Raw genomic sequence first — 13,645 nt, 5'->3', positions numbered from 1 at the left:
AGTACTTAGCATGATAGCACTGAGGAAAAGCTCTACTGCATATGAGAACTAGAATCTGGGCCAGATTTAGTCACTAGAGCTCAGAAAATGAAATTAAATCCAGATCAACTGAAATTTGTCACCTATTAGCATTTATCCAAGAGGTCATACTTCTAGGCCTTAGACATCTTTTTGCAGTGTTAAGCATTATCATTGCAACCATTTATAAAAATAGACAATCCTAAAAATATTTCCCTGATTCTCCATATTAAAAGAATCCTGCAAAACAATAACCCTAATCAACTCTCAGAAGATATACAGAGTAGTTCCATGAAGTCTACTCCGAGAAGTTCTCAGAAGACCACTCTTTGGGCCCTTCTCCTATGGCATCTGTTTAATTTCCATTTAGATTGACTTTAGAGTGGTCATTACTTCTGATCTGACCATTAAGCACTTTATATGAAATGTCAGTATGATACATGCTGTGAAGACAAGGGGTTGTTTTGCCTGAATCCTGATATATCCCTAAAATCAATTCTGCTTTGCTTTGCTCACAAGAAATTGTTGTTCTTTCCTTCTGCCCTAACTCAGTCAGTCTAAAAGAGGAGTAGCAAAGGATATATACATGCAGGGCAATTAAAAATCTAACTAAAAGATAACCATCCATATTTAAATGCCTTCCTTATACTGTATAATGCCAAAGTAAAGGAGAAGAAAGCATCAAAATCATCAGTAGCCTGATGGTTCAAATACAGTGTAAATGAAATGTTTGCCCTTCCCCTTCAGCACACCTGTACAAGGAGAAACCATGTTTGGGTAGAATCTGGTCAGCACTGCTGGTACTGCTAGTTGACCTAACCCTCTCTTACATACCAGGAATCAGAATTGTGGGGAATAAAAATATAGCAAGAGTAACCTCTCACCATGCTCCTCCAGTGGCTGTATAGGTATCATACCTTATAAAGGTACAATTCCCTCCAGGCACTGTCACTATGGTACAGTACATTCCCCCATTTTTTACATCAGTGCCTCTGAAGAGGCATAATTTGGCCAATAAAATATTTTATGGTTATGTTAAAACATCACCTTTATATGAATAAAAATGGGTAAACTGGCCATTAGCCTTTAACTTTCTTTTTTGCCATGTGCCAAAAGAGACATTGTCACATCAGTGTTTATATATTTATCTTAAATACGATTGCACTGAATAAAAGATACAGAATTTGTGAACAAGTTGCTCCCCTGGGTTTTAGAATTATTCACTCCTTGAAGTAACATGAAGTGTAGCTACTGAAAATAAGCTGGTTGTTGCTATGCAGAACCCTGAAGGCTATGTTTATTATGTATGATCAGAAAGTTTACTACAGCAGCATTTGAAGGAGTTTTAATGTAACATGGCATATCAAATGGTGTCATATTACATAGCTCTAGAAATCACATACACAAACTTAGTCCGTATGACATCATGTCTGCCTGAATTTTTCATAGGCAAAACAAAAGTGGTGTAGTTAGTACATGCTAATTAAATTTGGTTGTGCCAAATTTGAGATAATCTGGGTTTTAAAAATATTCTGAATAAGATGGGCTCATTTTGCAGCTCATTGCTGAGAGAAGCAATTAAACAATCAAATCAGCCTCTAGTTTCAAAAACAAAATGCTATCTATTCATTCTTTTATTACAGTTTATTGTTCTCTCTTAATAATTTTACTTTCTGCCAAGAATGACTTCTTGCCTTATGGCTACCTGAGGAGCATAATGGAAGGGTAAAGAATGAATTAAAGTTCTGATTGTGAAATAGGTAATATGTGTGAAATTTTAAGCCATCTCTCAGATGTTGTATTGCCTTTGAGGCATAATCTTCACCTCAGACGTCAAATAGTGACTGCCTGTTATCTATTACAATAAAATAATCTGCTTGCATAATCAGAAAACAGTCTGATCTCCTGTGATTGGGCCATTCAAGCAATTGACAGACTGTTTCGAAAAAAGTAAATTGTGAAAGCCAAATGAGAGAGTACAGTAAATAAGGAGTCAAGCAGGTGCTTAATGGTAGGTACTTTTAAAACATCTCCAGAAGTTTTGGTGTAAGTGTGCTATTTGTGCTCGTTGTTGTTATGACATTTACTCTCTTTCAGTATTTACAAAACCATATTTTACATTATATAGTGGAACATTATTGTTTCCTGCCTTATAATTTGCTGTGTGTTTGAACAAATTGAGGTGTGTTTGAACAAATTGAGGTGGCTTAGAAGGTGGAATTAATGCAAAAAGGTTTGTTGATCCAACCCAGCCCTAGTCAAAGTACAAAAACTGGTAATGTTTTTAATTTAATCTTCCTGCAGAATTTTAAAATTAAAAGAAATGAGCTAGAAACTTACTTTGCTCAGAAATAGTGAGACGCATTACCAAATCTCAGAAGTTAGTCATTAGATAGTTTCAGCAATATTCTCCCCTCCCACACGCACACACATACGCTGAATAACAAGGGATCCTAATAGGTGTTCTTCAATAATTGATTTGTTGCTTGTCCGTTCTCTAGGAAAGTCAGATGAAGATCAGAATGACAATATTTATAGGTTGCATCTCATCTGAGGAATGTAATCCATCTTCGTTAAATTCAGTAAAAGTGATAGATGGTGTTTGGCAACGTAATGATGTGATCACTCTACCATTGCCTTTGTAAATCATAAGCTGTTGCTTTCTGTTGTGTAGATATTTAATCAGTTATACACCCCATTACTGATTTAATTCAGAATGTCAGTGGCAGGTGAATAATGTGAGGATTTGTATATTAATATCATATTGTATTAATGTTCCCTTCGTTTAAGTGTGCTATTCATTTGAAAATCATAAACTGTTGCTTCATGGGTAGAATAAATTTAACCAGTGCTGCAGGCATCTAATGCCATCAATGTTTTAATTTAATGTGTCAGTGAAATAAATGCATTTCTTTTCATTTCCAGTTTCTGTGTGCTTTACTAACTCAAAACAGTATAAGGTAGTGTGAATATATGAAACTGATAGTAAACAACAAATCCCCTGATTTTCATCATATGAAAGATTTTGGGTTTGACTCCCCAAATTGCAGTGTTCATTGAACTAACAACATATTTTCTCGCATATTTCAAAATGAGTGAATAACTGATCAATTACTTTCAACAGAAAATATGGTTGTGCTATGGAATAATCCTTAACATGTGTATGGTAAATTAATATAGCACAAATTCATTACAGTCTTGTAGTGGCTAATCATTGGAACACCAGTGTTCCTGATAATTTCAAAGTGGAGTTGAAGGTTTTACTTTTTATATGCAAAACATTAAATGGTTTGGGACCTGGCTGATCCATAGACAATCTGTCTCCCCATGTGATACTGGCAATACCTCCGGGTCACTATAATATTGACTTACTTGAATTTTGGGCTGCTATCTGTATCCTAAAGATGAAAGAATAATCATAGAATTATAGAAGATTAGGATTGAAAGAGACCTCAGGAGGTCATCTAATCCAACCCCCTGCTCAAAGCAGGACCAACCCCAACTAAATCATCCCAGCCAGGGCTTGTGAAGCCAGGCCTTAAAAACCTCTAATGATGGAGATTCCACCACCTCTCGACATAACCCATTCCAATGCTTCACCACCCTCCAATGAAATACTTTTCCCTAATATCCAACCTAGACATCCCCCACTACAACTTGAGACCGTTGCTCCTTGTTCTGTCATCTGCCATCACTGAGAACAGCCTAGCTCCATTCTCTTTGCAACCCCCCCCTTCTGGTAGTTGAAGGCTGTGATCAAATCCCCCCTCACTCTTCTCTTCTGCAGACTAAATAAGTCTAGTTCCCTCAGCTTCTCCTCATAAGTCATGTGCCCTAGCCCCCTAATAATTTTTGTTGCCCTCCACTGGACTCTCTCCAATTTGTCCACCATCCTGTCTGTAGTAGGGTCCCAAAACTGGACACAGTACTCCAGATGTGCCTCACCAGTGCTGAATAGAGGGGAACAATCACTTCCCTCGATCTGCTGGCAACGCTTCTACTAATGCTGCCCAATATGCCGTTCACCTTCTTGGCAACGAGGGCACACTGTTGATTCATATCCAGCTTCTCGTCCACTGTAATCCCCTTTTCTGCAGAACTGCTGCTAAGCCAGTTGGTCCCCGCCTGAAGCAGTGCATGGGATTCTTCCATCCTATGTACAGGACTCTGCACTTGTCCTTCTTGAACATGATCAGATTTCTTTTAGCCCAATCCTCCAATTTCTCTAAGTCACTCTGGATCCTATTCCTACTCGCCAGCATATCTACCTCTTCCCCCCAGTTTAGAGTCATCCGTGAACTTGCTGAGGGTGCAATCCATCCCATCATCCAGATCATTAATGAAGATGTTGAACAAAACCAGCCCCAGGACCGACCCCTGGGGCAGTCTCGTTGATACTGGCTGCCAACTAGATATCAAGCCGTTGTCACTACCAGTTAAGCCTGATGATCTAGCCAGCTTTCTATCCACCATTCATCCAATCCATACTTATTTAACTTGCTGTGACTTAAAAAAAAAAGTACCAACAAATATACAATTTACTCCATTTATTCTAATTTAATAATTAATATTTATTCATTCACTTAATACTGACCACTTATCAAATAAAAAATACTCTGCATTTTACATCAATAATATTTTTATCAATACTTGATTAACACAGATCTCATATAACTATCATAAAAAAGCCTCCTCTGTAATTTTGCACTTAATGGACTGAACTTTTTAAAGGTGTGAGTGCCTTATGCTTGTCATGAGAGGGCATTCCATTTCATGGGTAAAAACTTGATGAAACAAAAGGTGCATGGTGACAAATAAGGAAATTACTCAAGTATCAGTAGACCACAGTCTGTGCTACTTATAAGGTTCACCTGATGTGTTTGATATTGATCTGTAGCTGAGACAATTTTTGTACTATAAATAGTTTCTGTTTCTTGTCTTTAAGTCAAACGTATCAGATTCCTCCAGGTGCTAGTGCTTGATTATTATTGAGGGAAGCAAAATATAATGATTTCGCTAATTCCCTTTGTGATACTTATGTAAATATAATTCTCACCTACAAACTTGTCAGCTGAACTTTTTGTCTGCTTAACTTTTGACTGCCTAATGTTGTGATGTTATTTCAAGAGAGCTTCTTCCTTCAAGAGAGTTGTCTTTAGTGGGTAATTCCCTAAAATTGGTTAGCTGGAAAAAAAAAAAAAACTTCACTGGAGGTTCTTTTATTGCAGGCTATATTACTAGGAGATTCTGTTGCTGAAATTTCTTCAGGAGTTTTTTTTTTCCTCCACCTCTGATCATCTTTTTGTTCAAAATCCCCCTAGTAATGGTCTCTTGGTATCATCTTTATATTGATGTTTCCTTCATTTTTTCTGTTAAAACTGTATGAAATCTGCCCTCCTTTAGATGAAACATTCTCATCACTCTCTCATAAGTTCTTTGCCATTTAAATCATATCTTTTACAAATATGGTAAGATTTTTTTCACCAACTGTAGTCTTTGTCTTATGGTAAAATAGATTGCATATTTCCATAGATGGCACCATGGCATAGCTTTCCAGGAGTCTTTGTTCTAACACTTGAATAACATTTATTTGATAAATATTTGTACTGCATTTTATCTTTGTATGTCAAAATTCATAGGACCCTATTCTGAGTTGCCGCAGAACTGTCATGTCTGCTTAGATTTTGTGGGGGTAGGGCAGGGAACAAAGGTGGCTTCAGGGCTGGTCCCTGTCATGAAGTAGAGAAACCCTTGGGCTTTTCTCTTTGGTACTGGCTACCTATAGCTTTAATGGGCAATTTAATTAGCTGTGGATTACCTGTGCAAAACGTTACTTTCTGTCTAATTCACAAAATCAGTGATTTACAGAAAACAATAGTTAAGTCCCTTCCTTTCTTGAGGTAAAATCTATGCTCACAAACCAGTGGTCAGAAATTGTGTCTGAAATTCAGAGAAATTTCAATATATTGAACAGAACAAAATTTTAGAAAGAGTAATTTTTTTAACTGATTGGGGAGACATTAGATATTCAACTTCCTAAACTGCCTCTACCTCCAAGAAGAACCTTTTGTCTGAAGGCCTGTTTTGGTATCCAGAATCTCTCAACTTACACCTGAGAGCATAGCTTTTGAGAGGATCCTACTAAATTGAAATAAGCAGTACAGAAATAAATTTCATTTTTTTTTACTCAAAATACAAACACAAAAATTCTTCTATCACTTCATTTGTCAGACATATTTGTTGTTTTATAGGAAAAGCATATACAACCTCAAGAAACCCAATCACCAAAGGCAAGCCCAACCTTCATGTATATTCTGACATCTCCTTTAGATGGAAGGTGCTTCAATCAGTAGTCTCTTTCCTGTGGGTTCCTGTGATTGTTCTTAGGGCTTTTTCTCCTAAAATCCACCCCTGCATTGTTCCGTCTTTTTTATTACTGCATTATTCTGTCTCAATCAGTGAAGATTAGTGGAGAAGTTATTCAGAAGAATGAAAAAATTTCTTTCTTTGTAATTTTCTTTTCTAGTAATGTCTTCACTAATGTTTGAGTCCTGTCTCTCATGAGGGTTGAATTTTCAATTATATTGTTGTTTTTTAAATTGCTACAGCTTTGGAATAAATCTTTTTTCAGGTTGTCAGGTCAGATAGGCAGGACCAACATCCCAATGTTTCCTTAAAAGCCCTTGCACTTCCTCCAGTCTATAAAACAAGACTGTCCAAGCCATCTGGAAGGAGTAGTAGAGACATTATTAGAAAGCCAAATAACAAGATATGCTAGAATTGATTTTTTTCTTATCTTGTTTTAGGCAGCTAAGACCCAAGAGTAAAAATCCATCTTAATTATATATATATCTTCAGAGGAGCAAAATTATGGGCTTTTAATTATCCTTTTTTGTAATATTTGCTTCAATAGATCCATATACATAAGCTGGAACCATATTGTAATAAAGTATTCTGTGAGGTCACTATCCCTTATAAAAAGAAAATGAAAGGCCTCTTGAACATATATCCTCTTTATGTACTGCAGTAACCGAGGAAATATATTGACCATAAGTGAATATCATATGTTTATCTCCATAGAGATACAAGTGGTTCCTTGCTGACATGGCATGAAAGTTTAGCTAGGAGAAGCTCTGAGAAAGCTAGTCAGAGGGAGAAATTTTAGAAAAGTAGATCAATAAGAACATAAGAATGGCCATACTGCTTAGACCAATGGTTCATCTAGCCCAATATTCTGTTTCCAGCAGTGGCCAGTGTCAGATGCTTCAGAGGGAATTAACATAACAGGGCAATTATCAAGTGGTCTATCCACTGTCATCCAGTCCCAGCTTCTGGCACTTGGAGATTTAGGGACAGAACATGGCTCTAAGCTTGCATTCATGGCCATCTTGTCTAAATAGCCATTGCTGGACCTATCCTCCACGAAGTTATCTTATTTTATTTTTAACCCAATTATAATTTTGGCCTTCACAACATCCCCTGGGAAGGCAACAACTTCCGTAGGTGGATGGTGTGTTGTTTGCAGAAGGACTTCCTTATGCTTGTTTTAACCCTGCTGCCTATTAATTTCCATGGGTAACGTCTGGTTCTCATATTATGCAAAGCGGTAAATAACATTTCTTTATTCAAATGCTCCACACCATTTGTGATATTATAGACCTCTATCATATATCCCTCCTTAGTTGTCTCTTTCTAAGCTGAACAGTCCCAGTCTTTTCAATCGTTCCTCATATGGAAGCTATTCTCTACCCTAGATAATTTTGTTGCCATTTCCTGTACTTTTTCCAATTCTAATGTGTCTTTTTTGACATGGAGTGATGCAAACTGCATGCAGTATTCAGAGTGTGGGTGAACCATAGATTTACATAGTGACATTATGACATTGTTGTTTCTTATTATTTAATCCTTTCTTAACGATTCCTAACATTATGTTAGTTTTTTTGACTGATGTGGCATATGTTGAGCAGATGTTTTCGGAGAACTACCCACAATGATGCAACATCTCTTTCTTGAGTGGTAAAGCTGACTTAGACCTTCTCATTTTGTATGTATAGTTGGGATTATGTTTTCCAATGTGCATTACTTTGCACTGATCAACGTTGAATTTCATTTGTCAAATTCTTGCCCAGTCACTCAATTTTGTGAGATCCATTTGTAACTATTCACAGTCCACTTTGCACTTAACTATCTTCAGTAATTTTGTATCATCAGCAAACTTTGCTTCCTCACTGTTTACTCCCTTTTCAGGATCATTTATGAATATGTTGAACAATATTGATCCTTGGAGGACCCTGCTATTTACCTCTCTCCACTGCGAAAACTGACCATTTATTCTCACTTATCCTTTGTTTCCTGTCTTTTAACCAGTTACTGATCCATGAAAGGACCTTCCCCGGTATCTCATAACTGCTTACTTTGCTTAAGAGCTTTTTTACATGGGTCCTTGTCAAAGGATTTCTGAAAGTCCAAGTATACTATCTCAACTGGACCTCCTTGTCCACATGCTTGTGGACACCCTCAGAGAATTCTAATAGATTGGTGAGGCATGATTTCCCTTTAGAAAAGCCAGAATGACTCTTCCCCCAATATATCGTGTTCATCTTTGTGTCTGATAATTCTGTTCTTGACTAGAGTTTCAGCCAGTTTGCCTGGTACTGGAGATAGACTTTCTGGCCTGTAATTGCCAGGATCACCTCTGGAGACTTTTGAAAAAATATTGAATGAATCAGTGAAAGTGACACATTCATAGCTAATACTTTTTTGTTGCCTTGTGTGTATGAACTACTGTAGATAAAGTAAATGAACTTACTTTGGTGAGTGTCTGTTTTCTATATATTACTTGCAGGATGAAAATAATACCCTCTACAATGCCAAATATAAAAAATAATAATCAAGTTAATAAATACTGCATTTTATAAAATGAGCCATTGAAGGAAAATCTAGAAATGTAATATGTTGCATCTAACTTTCTGCCTAAAACTGTTTTTGTGTTAAACACTAAATAGATAAAGAATCAGAGTATCAGTTATGTTGTCTTAGTGATTGGGAACACAATAGTAAGAAATAATTACTCCAGTTTCTGCCAGTGTCACTTTTATTTATTGGAATCGGTAGTGTACAATTTATCTTTTCTTGACAGCATTAAAGGTATTCCTTAGCTGGCTATTAATTTAATTTGCTTTTGTTTCTTCCTCATATTTTTCATGTAGGATGAAAGAGCACAGTACAGTAGCTTGTTTAAAAAAATGTATTTTGATGCAGAAGGTTTTTCTAAACATTTTCAGATATGAAAACAAACAATCAGTTAACATTGGAAAAAAAAGAATTCATTCATTAATGCAAATGGATATCTACATTTATAACATATGAACTCAGATACCGTTTAATAATAAGTATAATTAGCAAAAAAGGTGAGCTTACTCTGCCTTCAGTGTCAGTTGTAGACTTTCACTTGACTACTGGTTGCATAAAAGGTCCCAATTTTTAAAATATTGGCTGGCAGTATTGTACTGAAAATATAATAATGGATTTAACAGTTCACGGGTGTTCTGTATCATATAAGTTTAATATTTGCAGATGATATTTGCTTATTCTTCAATGGTTTTACTTTATTTTTTTTAAACTGATAATGAAATGTTTAATGGATTGATTTTTATAAGTCCTCCATAGATTTCAGTGGAAATTGTGAGTGCACAGCGAATCTTAAAATCAGGTTATAAGTAAACAATGGGAAGAGGAAGGGACTTAACTGAAGTTTCCTGTTGTTGTGGATGTTATGAGTTAGATGGAAAGTTAGATAAATCCATTCTTTATTTTCCTTCCCTGGTGTGTTGTTGCAGTTCCATCACCTCCAACGCCCATTGTACCATTTGTTTGCATCGGAGTGATAGGAAACTTTAAAATCTGGGACGGAGAATGTGTTTCTTGGAAAATATATATCTTATATATATATATATATATAAGCTTAAAGATACTGCCAACAATTTTAGTTTGAAAGTTAGTAAGATAAGAGAGGAATGACTGTGTACAGGGGGGGAAATTATCTTCTGTTTAACACACTATAGTGGGACACAAGAGATCTGGATTTCAAGCCCAGCTCCACAACAAACTTTGTGTGTGACCTAAGATACATCATTTAATCTTTCTGGATCTCAATGTGTGACGCTGGAATAAAAAAAGTGGGAAATGGGAAGAGTTAAAATATCTGAACCACTGTGTTACTCAACAAGTACTATTTAGAAAAAAAATCCCTTTCTTTGATAGCAAGAAGTAATTTATTTTCTTTCTAATTGTCTTTATCAGATGTAGGTTCTGTGGAAGGACTTGCCTATCATAGAGCTTGGGATACTCTCTATTGGACCAGCTCTACTACATCATCTATCACAAGACATACAGTTGACCAGAAACGACAAGGGGCTTTCAACAGGGAGGCAGTAATAACAATGTCTGAAGATGATCATCCACATGTATTAGCTCTTGATGAATGCCAAAAGTATGTACCACATCTATATTACTGGTTTTTGAATGTTCAAAAGTGCTGAGCATCGACGATCTCCCATTCGTGTAAGTGAAAACTGTGGTACTCAGCACTTTTGAAGATCAGGCAAATGCCTAATTTCATGCTTTTATTTTTGAAAGCATTTCCAGAAATCCTAAAATGTCTCATTTAATCTAAATAATCTTTTAGATCATGCTCAAATATTTTTGTGCTATGCGTCACCAAAAACCCTTCAAGCTGATGTTTGAAAAAATAAGAAAACCTGCCTGAAATAGTTACAGTAGAACAGAAAGGATAAGTATTCTCCATTGAGCTGTTCGCTTCTGTAATATACAGTTCAAATTTCTTAAGTAAAAGCTGGAAATACAAATATTTTACAGTCTTAAAATAAAACTTCGATTTCTTGTGTTACTAGTGTATGTGTCCATGCAAATGACCTAGTCAAAGGGCAAATGGGTGCCTAAATTTAGACTTGTAAAGGTAGAATTTTTAAAAATTGCTGTGTCTTAGGAGGACATGTACCATTGAGAGTCAAGTCTCTCTCTCTCTCTCTCTTTAATTGAACTTCTCTTAGGGCACATTAGAACCTAAATAGCCAAACATGTCATTTCAGTCAGTAACGTAGCATAGATTCTGAAGTAACTTTATGTAAATTGGGAGGTATGTTCTTGTTGTGAAATATACATCATCCACTAAAGTCTGTGTAAGCAGACCCCATTTGCAGTATTTCTGCATCTACTCTCCATGTAGCATGTCTCTCACAGCCTCACTACAGGGCATAAGTGACCTGGGGAGGGCCTTGTATAGATGGATTTTCCCTGGTTTAGAAAAAAACAGGTGACAGAATTGAGGATAAAAACTCAAAAGATTTGTGGGAAGACAAAGTCCATGCTTGCATTTGAGTCAAGGATCTACTATAATCTGAAAATTATTGACTGTCATACTTGTTATCCTTTGTTAGAAATAATTGATTCTCATAACTTGGAGAAAGGTGCACTACTTAAAATATTAGACCAAAAGAATGCCAGAGCACTCATTAAAACAGAATAAACTGCAATAATTGATTTTTATTATAATTTAATTGGAAATACTATATAAACTATAACTATATTTGAAGGTACATGTTTTCACATTCTTAACTTATAAGTGGAATTAACATAGGAAGTAAAATAAAGACAAGGTTAGCTTACAGCTTTTTATTATTATTTTGATGTTAATACAGTTTAATGTTTTGGACTAACTGGAATGAGCAGCATCCAAGCATCGTGAGAGCTACCCTTTCTGGGAAAAATGCACAGGTTATTATCAGTACTGATATCCTCACACCAAATGGACTTACCATTGATCACAGTGCAGAGAAACTCTACTTTTCAGATGGCAGCCTGGGAAAAATAGAGAGGTGTGAATATGATGGGTCACAGAGATATGTAAGTAAACAAACAAAAATATTGATATATGGAATATGTACTTTTTGGGTAGTCTCTCTAAAACAGCCAAAGTTTAGATTTACCAAATCAGGATCTTATGTATCTGCCTGTAGATTGATGAATCAGTAATTCTCCATTAGTTTTTATTCGTGAACAAAATGGCTAAATTGAATCATAGAAATATAGGACTGGAAGGGACCTCGATAAATCTAGTCCAGTCCCCTGTACTTTTAGGCAGGACTAAGTATCATCTAGACCAGCTGTGACAGGTGTTTTTCTAATATGTTTTTAAAAACCTCCGATGACAGAGATTCCACAGTTCCCTAGATAATTTGTTCCCATGCTTAACTACCCTTCCAGTTCGGAAGATTTTCCTAATGTGTAACCTAAATCTCCTTTGCTGCAATTTAAGCCCATTACTTCTCATCATGTCCTCAGTGGTTAAGGAGAACAATTTATCACTCTCCTCTTTCTAACAACCTTTTACATACTTGAAGACTGTTATCATGCCCCCACTTAGTCTTCTCTTCTCCAAACTAAACAAACCCAATTTTTCCAATCTTTCCTCATAGATCATGTTGTCTAGACATTTAGTCATTTTGATTGCTCTCCTCTAGACTCATCAGTGCTGAATAGAGAGGAAGAATTTTCTCATGTCTTGCTTACAACTCTCTGCTAATACATCCCAGAATGATGTCTGCTTTGTTTGCAACAGTATTACATTGTTGACTCATATTTAGTTTGTGATCTATTGTAGCCCCAGATCCTTTTCTGCAGTACTCCTTCTGAGGTAGTCCTTTCTCATTTTGTATTTGTGCTGTTGATTATTCCCTCCCTAACCCTAACCCTAATTCTAATCCTGTCCTCCAAAGTGCTTGTAACCCCTCCCAACTTGGTACCATCCACAGACTTTATAGGTGTACTCTTGGTGTCATTATCCAAATCATGTATGCATGGATTATTTTAAATTTAGGTTTTCATGTTTCAGATTCTGTGTTTAAAAGGCATTATTTTTATATGTAAATACAATGAAACAAGCAAAACATACCTCTGCTAAAGCACAATGGCTGATTTCCTAAAATACAGTGCTATATATCACTTCTCATTCTGATATGTCTATTATAAGTTACAGTTAGGTTGTGTAGAAAGTTGACTGTAACTTGACTCATTTGGCTGCTGCATGAAGTTGTTTTGGTTTTTTTTAGAAATATTGAGGAAAAGTCCATTTAGCTGTTTTACATTTATTGGAGATTGAAAAAAAAATCCCTTTTCATCTTTTATGGTATTTCTGACCCAGAGAGACTTCAGAAATGAGTGGGGTGGGGGTGGGGGTGGAGGTGGAGGGAGAGATAAAAGAAAGCATACCTCAAACTAACTGTCTGGAAATAGTCCTTACTGTGTAATAGACTGCTAGGTTTGCAGAAAATTTTAAATTAAAATATTATAAGTATTGAAATATCACATGGGTCTAGGTATCTGCTAATATTTTAACGGAGCCTGATGTTTGTTGTTACATCACAGTGCAAATGAGAAATGTAAATGTGTCATTAAAACACACAGCAGTCTTCCAAAAATGCAAATTATATTTCTATCTTTTTATGTTGCCTTCATGTGTTGCTTTTTCAGACACGCTGCCTCGTGAATCCAGTTCTGAAGACAAAAGCAGCAGCTAAACAATAACAATAAGAGTGGGAACTCTCTC

The 13,645-nt window shown here is 36.0% G+C and overlaps 1 protein-coding gene across 1 annotated transcript in view; it reads left to right on the top strand.

The window, feature by feature from the left end:
* The window catches only part of LRP1B (LDL receptor related protein 1B), a 1,293,242-nt gene that overhangs the window by 946,212 nt on the left and 333,385 nt on the right, over positions 1-13,645 (top strand). Inside the window, 2 exon segments of the mRNA XM_043525164.1 lie at positions 10,321-10,510; positions 11,739-11,943. Of these exon segments, the coding sequence (XP_043381099.1) occupies positions 10,321-10,510; positions 11,739-11,943 (395 nt within the window).

The sequence above is a fragment of the Chelonia mydas genome, chromosome 11 (assembly GCF_015237465.2).
Source record: "Chelonia mydas isolate rCheMyd1 chromosome 11, rCheMyd1.pri.v2, whole genome shotgun sequence".
Lineage (NCBI taxonomy): Eukaryota > Metazoa > Chordata > Testudines > Cheloniidae > Chelonia > Chelonia mydas.
Note: the sequence above shows the minus strand (reverse complement) of the source record. Positions and strands in the feature narration are given on the sequence as shown.